The 16,729-nt window shown below is 44.7% G+C and overlaps 1 protein-coding gene across 1 annotated transcript in view; it reads left to right on the forward strand.

The window, feature by feature from the left end:
- Nucleotides 1-3,725: 3,725 nt before the first annotated feature.
- Nucleotides 3,726-16,729, forward strand: part of LOC310785584 (LIM domain kinase 1-like) — a 40,026-nt gene continuing 27,022 nt past the window's right edge. Inside the window, exons 1-3 of the mRNA XM_083646709.1 lie at nucleotides 3,726-3,860; nucleotides 10,276-10,414; nucleotides 16,127-16,236. Coding sequence (XP_083502835.1) covers nucleotides 3,817-3,860; nucleotides 10,276-10,414; nucleotides 16,127-16,236 — 293 coding nt within the window. The 5' untranslated portion in view covers nucleotides 3,726-3,816. The remainder of the gene's footprint in view (nucleotides 3,861-10,275; nucleotides 10,415-16,126; nucleotides 16,237-16,729) is intronic.

The raw sequence follows: 16,729 nt of genomic DNA on the forward strand, positions 1-16,729 counted from the left end.
TCTAAAATAAAGAAATGACGAATGACAGTTGTTTATGGCCATCTTTTTTTAAACAGCAATAACATATTAGTGTAGGTTTACAATTGCATTATTGTGTCCATCTGTTTAGCTGTTTTTTTTTTCATTTAATGGCAATACAGAAACTTGTCTGTTTCTGTCGCTCAAGTTTGTTGGGCTAGCAGCGTGCAAAGCCAGAATTCATCTGCTGACATGGTATACCACTCCGATGAATTACAGGCTATTTAACAAATTTAACACTCGAGGTCGGGGGTTGTGGGCACATTTACCACTGGTACAGGGTTGTGGCACGAGGCGAAGCCGAGTGCTATAAACCCTGTACCAGTGGTAAATGTGCCCACAACCCCCGACCTCGAGTGTTAAATTTGTTTTCTACAACAGCTACCAAATAATATAAAAAATACACAATTGTAACATCCAATTCATTTATTTATAATCATTACTGGTTTCAGAATACATTTATCCTTCCGCCACAGAATATAGTTCCATACACAAGATCAATGATTGCACTAAACATTTAGTTGCCTTTCAGCCAAAAAACAACTAACCTATTCCTTAACGGGATTCACAGTTATTGATACATTGCCTGTAAAAGTACAGTTATTTAAACAGTTATCTAAAGCAGCCCGTTTTGGTGGTGGTGTGTTGATATCTGGTGACGGCAGAGGGCGTTTCCGACCTCCCGCTAGTCCGACCTCCCGCTAGTCCGAACTCGTGACAACTCAAGCTCAGCCAGTTCTCTCTCCCCAATTTCACCATGTCGTTCTTTGTTCACTTCACCTTCATCTTCATCTAACCACTGCTCAAAACTCAATCCACCCAGTAAATCAAACGTTACTACGAAATCGGACATTTCCTTGTGTTTGCAGACTGACAGGCTAACAGTGGGCGGAGTCAGCACAGGGAACGGAGTCAGCATCAGGGAGCGGAGTGATATTGCGGTTGGAGCCGAACTGTAGATTGTTGGCGTATTTACCACTGTTGCTAGCCAATCAGAATCCAGTATTCACTCATGCCGTTGTAGAATCATAGATTTACTGGGCTATGGGTGAACTAATAGTGGAACATGTACTTTGAACATAGTATGCCCTTATAAGAAATATTGATGCGCTCTGTAATGAATCCTACAATAATGATCTCATGCAGTGCCAGTAGCTACCAAGCGGCAAACTCCGGTGCTGAAAAACGAAGCCAAAAGTGCCAAAAACTGCAGTTCCTCAAATGGTCACTTGAGGCTAGCTCCAAAAGCGAGTGAATCCCCATAGACCCCCGGAAATAAACACGTTAATACTGCCTGATACAGAAAACGGTTTTGGTCTCTATAATTTCCCCATTCATAACAACTGTACTGTACTTACATTTTAGTAAGGCTTAAAGTTATGCATAATTAAGGACGTGGCCACTTTGAGTGACAAGTGGCTAGCCGCTAGGTGGCTAGCCGCTAGGTGGCTGTCTGCTAGTGGCTAGCCGCTAGGTGGCTAGCCACTAGCTGTCTGCTAGGCGTCACCTCAGCTAATTCTCTTCCCGAGCTCCACACTCTCCTCCAAATATGCTCACTTTTGGCTCCAAAAAAAACAAGATGGCAACGGTCAAAATACAAAACTCGAGGCTTCAAAACGGGAGTCCATCCAATACATAATGCAGTCATTGGTTTGGGGTCTCGTGCTCTTCACATGGATGATGTGACGAGGCACATTACATGGGCTGCTTCCATTCAACTAAAGCTCTACATGGACACTCTGCAGTATCAATGGTTTTGGGTTAACTGCTCGTGAGCCATTTCCTATACTTGTGCTGGGACTCAATTGGGCCTGAATCTCCCCCTCTGTCTCTTGTTTGTGATGAATAGAGGGCTTTAGGATCAGGACCAGGGACAGTGCAGTAATTGGGGCATTCATAAAGAGATTATGCCTGTGCTGACTGGAACAGAACTGATTTCAAAATACAGACTCACATAAACTCTGTCTCTCTCTCCACCCCCCCCCTCTCTGTCACACACACAACCACACACACACACACACACACACACACACACACACACACACACACACACACACACACACACACACACACACACACACACACACACAGTCTCTCTCTTTGTCACACACACACACACACACACACAGAGAGACCAGGCCCGTAGCTACCATTGAGGACACACAATTTCCACACACATTTTTTTTTTTTTTTTTTTTTAATAGCCCCGGTCCCCAGATCTATTCATCTGTCATTGATGTTTTAATGTGACAGTTGATTGGAAATGCAACAAGTTGCCTCCTCTCTGTGTGCTATAGAAGGAAGAGAGATAACTCACAACATTCAGATTTTGCATTGAGGCTAGACTTTGGGGACAGTTCTATTGAAGTGAATGGGTACTTACTTACCCCTTACAGTAGTCTCGGCTCCCAGACGTTTGGTGAGCTGCGCCACCAAACGTCTGGGAATTTCACTGTCAGAAACTGTCTGTCAGAGCCCGGCGAGAACGGCCGGCAGCAGACACGCCTACATTTATTATTAGAATTTTATTTGGTAGCGGCAATGCCATTTATCATAGTTCCAATATAGAGCAAGACACCGATGTGCTGCAAAGAGAGTTTATACCTGTTGTTTATTTTACAATAATTTTTCCTACCCGGAAGTGGTCCGCTTGCTACTGTGAGTCATCAGCAGGCTCTGTAACGTTAGCCTCGGGAGTCGGGCTTATCCTGGGGAAAAGACCTCTAGCCGCCGGGGCCAGATTAAACACGCCCTATTAACAGGTTATGTTTGTTTCTAAGTGATTAATATGTTTCTCCGCAAACGCGGCGATGTTTTGCGAGACACCGGTTCTGCATGAGCGTCACTGCCCCCAGAAAGCAGGCCCGCCCACAACACTCATGATTGGTTCTCCGATGCAAGGCTTCCAACAGCGCCACCTAACGTTATGCAAAGATTTAAATAGTAATATTCTCAGTCTTACAGGAGTGAAACGGATTAAGACTGAGGGCTGAGTCTACCCCTTACAGTAACTCCCCTGTAAAGTGATGTTTGTGTAGATGGGCCATTGTATTTAATTGAGCAGTATTCTGCCATATGTGACCTGTATGCAGAATATAAATTATATTATATGGGGAGACATTTATTTTTGGTATCATTTTAAAGCAACAGCACAGTAAAGAGGATATTAATCTAACATGATGTCTGTAGTTCTTTATAGATCTAGCCTCTTAATTTTGCTCTCAAAGTGCACCAGATTGAAGCATTTTACTTTAAAATGGACACAATTTTCTATCCGGGGGGGGGCACAGCCCCACCTGGGCCCCCCCACGCCGTGCTAAAATGACCTCGGTATTTCTCAAACCCTGGCTACGGGCCTGCAGAGTATGAGTGTAACTATATCTGCCACTTGACGTCTCCATACTGCATGTTACAGGAGCAGAGGGGTGGGGGTGGAGGAGAGGCTCTATACTGGGACACACACACTGTGACAGCAGCCAGCAGAGGGAGACTGGGCCAGCTGGTGTTAGTGGGTCAGGGTTTTTTCTCACACACAGCTACACAGCATGCAGGCAGGAGAGCACAGGAAGCTGTCTGAGCGCATAGAGGAACAAAAAGGAGAAAAGCCGCCGTCTGCTACCAGTCACAGCAGTGTGTGTGTGTGTGTGTGTGTGTGTGTGTGTGTGTGTGTGTGTGTGTGTGTGTGTGAGATAGAGGAGCCACTCATGTACACTTGATGCGAATGACAAGCACCGTTCTTTACTGGAGGTTCTCTCACTGAAACTGTCCTGTCTGGGGGAAAGGAACTGATCGAGCAGAATGTCACGACGGGACCAGAGATTTCGGAGAGGAATGAAAGGAAGGTAAGAGAGACGATGCTGTTCATTGCTGAAGTATATGTAGGAACGTGAGTGAGTTAGAGAGAAAGGAGATAGTATAACAGCGAGGAGCGAAAGTGAGAGTGTACGTATCGACACAAATAGTAGTTCAACATCTACTACTTCCTGCAAACAGAAAACTGCCGCCCACAGACGGATACGGCACCATTCTCTCTACTTTCACATCATCTTTGGGTGCCACTGTCAGTACAACCTGTCAGGCAAAGTGACTACTGTCCTGTCTGTTGCTCCAGCAGCTTTACAGTACAGTCCACCACGAATGTTTTGAAAAGGAAGTCCAGCAGGGTGAAGCAGACAGAACAGGGAGGAAGCCATGGGAGGAGAATACGTCATCAGAACATGACATTTGACCTAAGTTAATGTCCTGACATCGTATCATGCTTTTGTTTTTTCAACACCGGGCTCTATTGTGTCTGCAGCTCTGCTTTGCAGCACCCAAGCCTTGCCTACGCCTTGCCTTTACCCACGCTTTTAAATAGGCATCCTTTTAGTCAATGAGGCTGTGTACACAGGGCGCCTGAGCGCGAACCTTGCGTGTACCCACGCCTCGCCTGACCTGCGCCGATTGTATCGTTTAGGCGTGAGTTCTATTTTCAAACCGACTAGGCGCGTGAAGGCAGACTTTTTCTGTCAAGCCATGAAGGAAAAACGCAACAATATCCGTGGGAAATAGTAAAGTCAACTGAATTTCAAAATAAAATGGTGTTACTACAACAGTGTTGAGCAGAGAGAGAGAGAGAGAGAAGCCGTTTTCCCACATGCGTACCGGAAAATTACCTGTAAGTCAATATCGGACATTTCCCTTCACACCTGGGCACTCGCATGTGGGAATATAGCAGCGAAATTGCCTGTATGTTGGGGGGCGGGGCGGCACTGCAGAGCGGGTGGGGAGTGACGTGTCGGCAAAACTCCGATGGTGAAATAAGTTTGCTTGTCACACAATAAATCACACTCGTTTGTCTTAAGAGGGCATGTATGTTGTATCATTCACATTCGCTAACCAGTCTTTGAACTGATATATTTGAAGAAGTTGGGATCCGTGTCTGAGAGAAATAGCCTGGCTGGTTCGATGTTTATCCGTTCACCTGCGTCGCGTTGAAGCACTTTTTACAGACTGGCTTCGTTTGATGTGTCCGGGCTTGCCTTCGCTGTCGGCAACGTAAGCAAAATACTTCCACATTTCGCTTCATGCATTTGCTTCGTCTGTGTCCCTGTCGGGCTGTGACTGAAGGAGGAGGACTCAAGGACTGGCCAGAGAGCGAGCAGGCAGCAGAGAGGGGAGAGGGGGAAATCAGCATGCCCACACATGAAGCTGACATACCGCTCTTATTATCACAAGATCATTTCGCCAGTTTGCTTTAATGTGCGCAAATGATTAGATTATGCCCGCTGGAACATTAAGCAACGTGTGTACACCTCGCCCATGAGAGAAGGGCCGGTGTCGCGGCAAATGACTTGACACGTTTCACACTTGTGTCCCTGATCGCGCATACCGCTCTTCTGACTGGCTCGAAACTGGTGAAATGTCCGCGATGACGGGGTCGCGCTTATACCGGAAAACAACTTTCACACATGAAGGCATTAGACCACGTTCCGGTCATTTAGCGGTAAAAAGCGCATGTGGGAAAACGGCTAGAGAGAGAGATTGACAGGTGGCTATCACGTGGGGCTTTCTCCCCGTCGGTAAACAAATCTTCAGGAGAGAGAATAGCGACCGAAGAAGCAAGATGGACAATGAAAAGTTAATCCACTTAGTACAACAGCTTCCAGTTCTCTATAACAACAGTCACCCACGAAGGAGACCTGGTTATACATATCCAGCATCAATAGCACATTAAATATATCCGATTTATTTTACCTACCCATGATAATTCGGGACCACACGTGACAACAAAAAACACTCGGGAGAGAGGAGAGGCGCTTGTGACTCGGCTCAGGTTCAGCGTGGAATAGGCGTCCAGTGTGATCACAAAAGCGTGTGATAGGTTCACGCCCAGCTCAAGGTCTGTAGGCATAGGCGTGGGTTGAGGCAAGGTGCCCTGTGTGAACGAAGCGTCAGGGCCACAGGAACAGGGATTCGGGGCAGAGAGGAAGTTTGGGAATGACTAATGGTAGCAGAAGCAAGCCAAGGCGAGTGGGATTATTCTGAGGTAGATCATGAGAGAAGCTGTGAGGAAAGTGAAGGGCTGAGAGTAGAAAGCATGAGAGGCTCAATTCTCACTATATTCTCACCCAATATGTCTGGGTTCATTCCAGTGTTTTCTCTGGTCCAGATGTTTCAGTGGAATCACAGATGTGAAGCTCATAATGTAGGTCCCACATCCGCCACCAGAGGCACAAAAACAAAGACAGGTGGTCAAAAATGAACGTGCGGCACTGATGGTTTTCTTCCATTCTTATTTCCTCAGTGACTAATAGATGCAGTACTTCCCATGGTGCATGATGGGCTGCACTATATCTTTATGTTCTTCTTCTGAATAAATGTATTGGATGCTCAAACTCAAGCATGAATACAGGCTGCAATTTAAGTAGAGCTCTTTACCACAAGTAGTTTCACATTATAGGCACCCGGGACCTTTTCCGAGCACACTTGACCCCAAACTGACCCCAGCTCTGGTTCGGTTGATTAGTGTGAACATTGCGGAACGGCGAACCGTTCCCGGGTCCACTTGAAAAGGTGGTTTCGGGTACGCTTCAGACGTGCCCAGGCACGGAATGCATCAAATGTGAACACAACCGTACCAAAACACTGAAGCGGACTGAAATTTCTTTACAGTGTGATGACCAGTTATCCTATGGTTTGGACTTTTATCACCTACAAGATGTAAATACAAGTTTGTGCATTGTTGTATAGACAACAATTGTGACTGATGTTATAGTCAATGTAAAAGCGAGTTGTATTGCCTTTAGCATTAGTTTTGCTTTACAATTAGCTTTGCATTTTAACTAGGTCTAATTCGTCAAGACAAGCTATTGTTAGCTCGCAGTGAAATAGGGTTACGTGAGCCAATATATCAGACTGTTGTCAACTCGCAATGTTAAGCTATTGACTGGTGGAGTGGACTGATTCAAAAGGTCTGACCCAGGCAAGTTACGTTAACGTTATGGACTTGTTGCATAACGTACTACCTAGTAATGTTAATGTTACTGATATCTGATTCAGTAGCAAATGCTAATGTTTAATGGCTAATGTTTGCCAAACTATGGGTCGGGACCCAAATTTGGGTCGCGGACCCCTGTGGCGGGTGGGTCGCCAACTGGTCGTCATGGCAACTCATTACCGTATGTTTTTTGTGAGTTTGGGTCCCAGGGAGACTAAATGTATCTTTTGGGGTCCCAAGATGAAACGTTAGGGAACCCGTGGTCTAATGTTATACTAATGGTTATGGGTAACATTACTCACTATTATCAACACAACTCGCTTTTACTCTATACATTTTAAGTTTGTCACGTCACAGTATAGAAACAACACACACATTTGTATTGACCTCTTGTAGGTCACAAAACTCCAATCCATATGATAACTTTGATCGTCCACTTGACAATGTAGCCTACTCTTCTTCTTCTTCTCTGTGTATTGGCCGATTGCAAACTAGCTAGGTGCATACCGCCACCTATTGTGTCAGAGTTTGTTAGATATGCAATTGTGCCCGGTAGTGATGCGCGGGTCACCCAGAACCCGCCGGGTCCCGCGGGCTGGCCCGCCCCGCAGGCGGTCTGGGTTGGCAAATTATGAAAATATGGCGGATGCGGGCGGGGCAGGCTCAGAACGTGACAAAGCGTTTCTGTAGCCTACCTCTACCTGGCTGCTACCTCCATTTGAAGACCTTGGATTAATTGAAGAAAAGACGTTTGTAACGAAGCAGAAAGAAATCAATGACATGAAAGAAGCCGCGCAACGCATCCAGAGCAGTACAACTGTTGTCGCGCATGGCAGCATGTGAGTGTGTGTGTGTGTGTGTGTGTGAGAGGGGGAGGGAGACAGAGTTATTAGCTACTTTGCACACCTTGGAAGCTCTGCTGCGCTCCTCCTGAGTCCGGAGACATATTACATTAAATTGGCCGTTGCGGGCTGCTGGGTTGGGCTGGGTTCGGAATTTTCAGATATTTTAACAGGCTGGGCGGGGCGGGCTGGCTCCAATGACGGGTTGGGTTGGGGCGGGCCTTAAAAAACCCTGACCCGCGCATCACTAGTGCCCGGGCACGGAACAACATTTGTAATGTGACTGGCGGAGGAGAGGGGAGGGGGGCAGTCATTCTTGGGCACGGAAATCTGCACTGGAGCCAAGTGCTCGAGCTATAAGAAGACAAATTAGTGTTAGTGGTAGTATTAGTGAGCTTCCAGCTCTACATGGCTATATTTCAGCTAAAAACAGGGTGTAAAAAAACGGACGTGGCCGGTCTCCATTTCTCCAAACTGGGACCGCGCCAGCTGCATTCCACTGCATGTAGTAGTACACTGACTGTATGAAAGTAGCTCATACAACCCAACATTCAAAAATCCAAACTATCCCTTTAAAGTAAACTATTCTGTAATATAACAATCTGTAACATTGTTAACATGTCCAATTTGCTACTCGCCATCATCGACTGATGTAACACAATAGTGATCCTATACCCAGTGCGTGAAAGCTTTTCTGTTTGCGACATTTCTACATGACTAAAACACTATGCGTAATGTCAGCTTCAGATGAGCGAAGAATCCTTTTCCGCACAGGAAAAGTGATGCGTTTTACATTTGCGGGTCCTTTGGGATAAATACAAGAATAATAACTTGGTAGTTAGCTTAAGGAGCAAAATCAAAGAGCGCTGCCTACAGAAACGCAACGTTTCATGGAAAAAGATTGTACAGGTGAGGTGATCACTGGGAAGTACACCAGAGCAATGGATGCTCGCTTATCACCAACAATATTGCGAAGATTAAAAAAAAAGAAAAAAAAAGACAAAAGAAATCAGATTAGGACCTCAGATTACCATAAAGTTAAAAGGACTCTAGTGATGGGCTAATCAATTTTGAAGATGAATCAATTAATTACATGATGTTATCATGACACACATACAGTAATTCTACGTTCCTGTCAGCAAATGTATCTTATACATGGGAGGAAATTTGATTCACACACACACCTATTTAATTGTCAGTTGTGAGGTCACTCTTTTCCTTTCTCTCCATTGTATGAGCTACCGGTACATGGCATTTACAGGCAAGGGAGGCAGGAAACATGGAGCTTTATTATGAGCCTGTCCAGGAAGTGAGCTCACCACACCAGTGGTAGTGTGGGAGGAAGCAGGAGATAAGGAAGCAGGTTTTGACTGTACACAGCTATTCTTCTACACTCCGCTTCAGCCAAGATGCTGCTGAAAATGTGCTGGAGTTTGTGTTTCCAGAGTGATACAAGCTGCAGTGCCTAGTCTGGCTCAAGCTGCAGTGCCTAGGCTGGCTCAAGATGCAGTGCCTAGTCTGGCTCAAGCTGCAGTGCCTAGTCTGGCTCAAGCTGCAGTGCCTAGTCTGGCTCAAGCTGCAGTGCCTAGTCTGGCTCAAGCTGCAGTGCCTAGTCTGGCTCAAGCTGCAGTGCCTAGTCTGGCTCAAGCTGCAGTGCCTAGTCTGGCTCAAGGGGCACTTATGATAACGCTTTTAGTTTATTTAGATCGATTTTCAAAATGGGAGCATCTGAAACAAACAATTATGCTTAAGTCATAGTGTTTTTATGTAGTCATGTGACTGACCGGTGACTCTACATGACTAGACCTGCATGGGAAACGATGTCATTCTTACAATGACATCAGCAATTCAGAGCTTGCATTGCATCATGTAGATAGACGCCATCCCAACAATGATAACTGGCTTTCCTGTAGGCATGCCCTAGAAAACACTGCTGGTTTGGATGGACTGTTTTAAACCTTGGCCACTAATGATGTTGCCATTCAACGCGACCAACTTATACGGTGCCGCTGTGAAAAGGGTCAAGAGGGACAGGGGAGTTGGGTATCAGTGACACTGTATCCCCCGTGTGTTTGGTTTAAACAAGGCTAAACTGAAGAAAAAACAACATCTATGGTCCAACCAAACTGGAAGCGTTGTTCCACCTGATCCTGTTGTGGGGACTGACTGTCCAACAGGTCGACTTTCCTCGCAAAGTCTCGTGTTGCCACTGATTGGGCTCGTGTTACAACACTTCTGACGTACCTCGTGCCTCATACCCTATTTATCCTACTTTCTTCTCTCATCCGCTCCTCTCTCTCTCTCCTTTGAACATTCTGTTCTACTTCCACTGTTCATCCATCTCCTCTCCTCTTTCTTTCTTCCCCATCCTCTTCTCCCCCCTCGTCCATCTCCTCTCATCTTCTTCTAACTGCGCCCCTTCTCTCTTTGCTGTAGGTGTTGTGAATGTGGCTGCATCCTGTCTCATTGGTACTATGAGCGAGAAGGACAGCTCTTCTGTAAGAAGCACTACTGGGCCCGTTATGGGGAGCACTGCCACGGCTGCAAGGAGGCTATCACAACAGGACTCATCATGGTAACATCAATGAAAAGGATGAAAGAAAAGGCTATACCCCTTGATTTATACTTGAAATATTCAATGCGGAGCCATTTTTCTTTATTCAAAAGAACACCGATAGAGTCCATGTTAGTCTTCTAGTTACAGGCCCTTTTGTGTTTGGGCTTTTTGACAACAAGCCAACTTGCTGCAATAAATATTTCAGGTATAAGTCGTGATGTGCAGACCATTTCTTTAATGTCATTCGTTTATCTATGATCCATCAACTTTGTGTAAAATGTAAGTAGAGCATAGAGTAGCACACTGCATACTCATATTACTGTATTTACAATTAATCAATATCCCTTTGCAATGCCATGGCAGACCACAATGGTAAGTTTAATTATTGGGAGGAAAAGTGACAACTCTAACCAAACCCAACACATATCCTATATAGTCTCTCAAGGATCACACAAATATGTTCAACAAGACTATATACATGAAGTCTGATCTGTAGCACATGATCTAAGGCAGGGATGGGCAACTTTGATGATAGAGAGGGGCCACAAAATAAATGTCCTCGCTACCAGAGGGCCAGATTTTGCTGGGGGATGAACGGCGCCGGCGCGAAAAATGTGGGGCATTTGAAGCCAGGTTTAGAGTAATAACTCATTTTAAATTAACAGTTGTGATGTCATTATTCAGTCTTAACCACCAATATTTGATCCTTTAGTTTTCTCACTCACTCCTATGTCACCACCTGCTCTCCCTGCAGGGCTTGAAATTAACGTTTTTGACCACCTGCCAATATGGCTGCTAGATTAGAATTTCCACTAGCCAAAATGTTTTTCTTGAAATAAACTAGAATATGAGTGGGTTAATTTAAGCATAAGTATCAGTAAGTGGCCCGGGATTCTCAAAGCCTGTGTTGAGGGTCACACAAGAACAAAAATGCGCTCTTGAAGCTAAATAAATCCAAAACCAACAAGCTAATTATTAACTCATTGAGTGCCAATGACGACGCCTGTCGTCAAAGTAATTAGTAACGTAGAGTGCCAAAGACGATAGCTGTCGTCAATTGCCTTTTTTGACGGTGGGACGTGGATCAAAGCCTTATGTATGTCCTGTACAAATATTGTAGCTATTGAAGCTGTATAACCTATTTTACGGACTCATCAGGTGGCGACAGTGCTCTCCAGATTAGAGAAATGTCCGGAATACAGCCTGAAAAAGCCCCGTGATCAAAGAGAAACCGCTCATGCTGCAGCCCAGAGCCATGTAGATTGCTCTGTCTGGAGCTGACGGTGCCTGCCAACAGTAGTCAATCCGCGCACACAACTGAGCTCCTCTGCCTCTGTCTGTCTGTCTGCATAGTTTCTTCACACGATTAGCCGCTAGAAAAGCAGCAGCTGACACTGAAAAGCCAAACCTTTCCCTGCAGTCCGGTGTGGCTTTTTTGTGTCGCGCTGCCTGGGAGGCGGCGCACAAAAAGCACTCCGAAAATAGACGCTGGGTGCGTGAGGCTGTGTGTTACTAGTGTGGGGAGGAGTTTGCAGCTGAGGGGGGGAGAGGGGGGTGGGGCACGCAGGGCAGCACACAACTACACCACGTCACTACATCAGAAAATATTAGCTAGAGTCAGTGAATGTGCTTGAAATGCTTCATTTCACAAAAGGCTGAATATCTCAGCTTCTAGATGGAAATGCCTGTTTTTGCTGTTTTTGACCTATCTTCTCCGGCTGATAACTAAAGAACGGAAAATGGTATCAATAAACTTTTTTTTGCTGATGATACAATAGAGTCTCCTTGTTCTTTTTGCGTGTTCGGTGTTTACATAGTAATATCACACAATATTCTGTGGGCCTCGAGAATTCACTGAAAACGCTCTGAAACTCTGGCACTGGGAGCGTCCGTTCTCCAAAAGTGGCTGGCACTCAATGAGTTAAAAATTTTACTTCAATGTAGAACAGTCATTTCTTACACATGAGATTACTTTTAACCTTTTAGTCATAAAGATTATTGACAAGATATTCCATATTCCAGAATGAAATGTTATAACAGAAGTGGAGTATTGGCCAGAATGACATGAACATTTGGACACTTATTCGGCGGGTATCTTGCATGTTGCGTTCAGGTGCACTGTAAAAAGAAAAAAAAGAAAAAAAATCAATTCCAGAGCAGCGGCCGCCCACCCCTGACTAAGGGCATGGCACAAGTGCATTCAGGGTTCATGTTCAAGTCCACTTTTGCTAGTTACAGGATGCACAATCTAGGTGTAAATTAAGGCGCAAGACGCAAAGGGGTTTTATTAAGCCCCTTATTTGAGTATTATTTAATATTATTCATAGGTGTGTTTTGGTGCTTTGCTTTTTACACATCAGTTGAGTTGGGTGTGAACAATTCCCTCATAAAATGACAAAATGACAACAACTATCTTACTAAGGTGTCCAAGGATGTGATGTCGAAACAAAAAGATGGCTACCATGAAGCCATAAATACCGTACCGTACCATAACACACCACACATGTAGTATTATATGTATATATATATATGTATATGTACGTTATTGTAACATATCACTGATATCACTCTAACACTTAAAGCAAACCCTACAGTATCTATATGTATCAAATTGAGTATGTGGGCGATATTTGTGTTTGTTTGTATGTTTCAATTGTGTGTCCGGCCACAGCTGCGCTGTTTCATGTGCGATCGGGCTGACACTTTCAGGGGGTGTAAAGGGCACCAGTGTGGGTGACCTGACAGAGCCAGATTTTTTAATTAGGCTAATTAGCTAATGATGCGATGTCATCAGTGATGATGTCAAAACTGATGTCATAAGGGCGCGCGCACACACACACACACACACACACACACACACACACACACACACAAGGAGGCATTGTGACAAGACTGGTCAGTGATGTCACACACAGACAAGGAGGCATTGTGACAAGACATAGTGACATCAGTGATGATGGAGCCGGATCTTCGATGTGATGTCATCAGTGATAACACAATATTGTGAGTTCAGTGATGATGTCATCAGTGATGATGTCATCAGTGATGATGTCATCAGTGTTAATGTCATCAGTGATAAGTAGTGCAGTGCCCGTTCCCCCATGCACACACTCTGCACTCTGTCAGGTCCCCCTAAACGCAATCTCCAAGTTTGAAGTCGATCCGACAAACGGTTCTTGAGATACGCGAAGGACAGACATACAGACAGTCCTGGAATAAATTCACCGCACTCCATCGGTGCGTCAATCGGACGAAGGTTTCTCGAGATAAACTGTTTAAAAAAGAAACACTTTTTGTGTTGCCAGTAGGGGGTGCTATGCCGAATTGCACGGAATTCAGCTCCCTCCACTCTGAGCTGAATTCCGTGCAATTCAGCATAGCGCCACCTACTGGCAACACAAAAATCGGTTTATCGCCATAGCCATTCATCTGATTGACTTCAAACGTGGGGAGTGCGCTGCAGGGAACGCAACATAGAGCAGTGCCGAATTTTGTGCAATTTGGCACAGCACCTCCTACTGGCAACACAAAAGCGGTTTGTATAAATATATGGTGTATATATATATATATATATATATATATATATATATATATATATATATATATATATATATATATATATATAAATTTACTTTAGATTATTATTACTTATTTTCCTGTGTCTGAGCCCGTTTGTCTTGTATGTTTATTGTTCTATAAAAATTGGGGGGGGGGGGGGGATAAAAAAAATCAGTGGACATCACTGGTCCACACTAACTCAAATTAATAACTCATTAACTCAACTCAACTCTCAATAACTGTCAAACTATTCATCATTCATCTAGTTTGACAGTTATTGAGAGTTGATTTGAGTTAATGAGTTATTAATTTGAGTTAGTGTGGACCAGTGATGTCACTGGTCCACACTTTAACACTCAATAATTGTCAAATTAAATGACAGACTCAAAACCGTTTACAGTTTTCTGATATACTACTGATGTTCTAATGATACAAAGTTGGTTGAAAATGGGCAGTGTTCCTTTAACCCTTACATAATATATGTGTTTGGCTTATTTTTGTGCTTCACATGTGTCCACACTTTTTATATACAGTCTGTGAATTTAAAATCAGATCCTTCTTCTTCCCTCTTTCTTCCACTTTGAATATGAACAGGGCACTCCTGAAAAAGAGAGCATTGCTCTCAGTGAGACTCCCCTGTCATAACATCACAGTACAAGACCAAGCTGGACAATCCTTAGCCACAACCAGTTCAGCAGATAATCCTCATTACATTGTATCCATTGTCTAACTGACATTTTGTACTCACCCAGTAACAAATTGATTTAATGTTGGTGGGCTAGTTTAAAAATAACTGCTATATTGATCTTCAAAAGCCACCATTCATGCAAGTAGGCAAGAGTGGCCATACAAATATGCAATAATCAAAGAAAGGTGCATAGCCATTCTCTCTACAAGATCAAACTTGAAGTGACTCTGGAAAGTGTTAAGCCACCTTCCTTCCTCTTGGCTTCCTCCTGATATGGAAGTCAATGCTCTCCAAAGCAGAGGATCTTCACTCAAAACATCCTGACACTACTGATGGCCTTGATGCAGGAATGTGCACTGTTACAGCACGGCTTTGAAAGTGTTCCTCTGATCTACCATCACAATACTTTGGCTCCATTTCAGTCTAGGGATAACATCAAGTAATACCACAACCAAAAGCCACCGCAAACTGAAATGTGCATTTGGTTTGGTTTGGGCTGAGGTTAGCATTGCTGACCATAGCTTAGCAATGAAGGCCTTCGGCCCCTACCTGAAAGTAGCTCTGGCTTGGACCTTCCTCTGTGTTGACAGTGTTGACCCACAGCATCTCTCGGTGTCGGATGCGGGCCCCTTGGCTCCCAGCCAGCTCCGTCTCTGCTCGGCCGACACCAGCCGCAGCTGGGCTCACACCATTATTGTGTTGAGCCGATGCCCCAATAGGCAGAAGGACCCTCGACAAGGTTCACAGACACACACAGCTACGTACATCCACAATGAAACATCTAGTGCAGTTGGCATGCAACCTTGCCCTACTCAACAGCCACATTGACTAAAATAATTCTTTGCAAGAGCCACAAACCAAAAATTCCCTTTCATCCCTTTATTCTTTTATCTATTTATTTATTTTAAGTAGGACTTAAAAGAGCCACACCTACCCATAAAGGAGCCACATGTGGCTCTAGATCTAGTGGGTTCAGTTCAATGTCAAAACAATCTTTCAGCAGTTCATGGTTTCAGTCAGAGTTCAGCACTTAAATCCTGGCGCTGCGTAGTCAAGTTAGTCATCGATGACACACATTTCCTTATGTGCTGCTCGCAGAGCTCTCAGCTCCCATTGTCCTCAACCCTCCCACTGGCAGGCCAGACTGCCGTAAAAATGACGTACGCTTGCTCGAGTAAGGGCCGACCTAGCTAGCAAGGACAGCCAATGAACAACAGCCCAAACGCTGACACGACACGCGAATCCTAATCCCCTCACTCAAAACAGTGACTATGATTGACAGTTAAACTAACCAATGACTGCTCCCTGAATGACGTGACCGCACATTAACAGTTTAAGACTGACTAATTTACAGCGAGCTCATACATAACGTGACGGACCTGGTCGTCACAGCACAAAGAGCTCTCATAATTCAGAATTGCACCTGTTGGCCCTTAAATTGGGACCCCTCCACCTGCCCCTTTCTATTGTGTTCTGTTGCACAGGTTGCTGGAGAGCAGAAGTTCCACCCTGAATGTTTCACTTGCATGAGCTGTGGAATGTTTATTGGAGACGGAGATGCCTACACACTGGTCGAACGCTCCAAACTCTACTGGTAAGTTTTAAAATGAGCAGAGGGGGGTGGGGTGAAAAACATAATATAATATATAATTACAAAGAGGCCTAGTTTCATCAGAATTATGTTGCTAGGGAACCATTTGGACTCAAGTTTATTTCATGTCGGCAACAAAGACCCTAAAAGTAAGTATAAGACAACACTCACATCACAGTGTTAGAAGCAGATATGATGGTTTATAGTGGGATTTACCCTGCTCGCCACATTCACTTCATCAGAACTGGCCCCAATGCAACATTCTAACAAAGACACAAACCATCCCCCCTGTTCTCCCTGTTACCCTCAGGGAGAAGATACAGGGTTCCAAAAGCACGCACAAATCGCTTGAGGAACAGTTTCTTCCCGCAGGCCACGAGACTCCTTAACATACACAAATAGTGTAGTAGCCGTACTGTAGCCTAGGTAAACCCAGCCCCCACGTGACCTGCTCTCTCAGTTCCCAGTCACTAGCGTCTAGACTCCGGGCCATTCA

The sequence above is a fragment of the Poromitra crassiceps genome, assembly GCF_964638095.1.
Source record: "Poromitra crassiceps genome assembly, chromosome: 1".
Lineage (NCBI taxonomy): Eukaryota > Metazoa > Chordata > Actinopteri > Beryciformes > Melamphaidae > Poromitra > Poromitra crassiceps.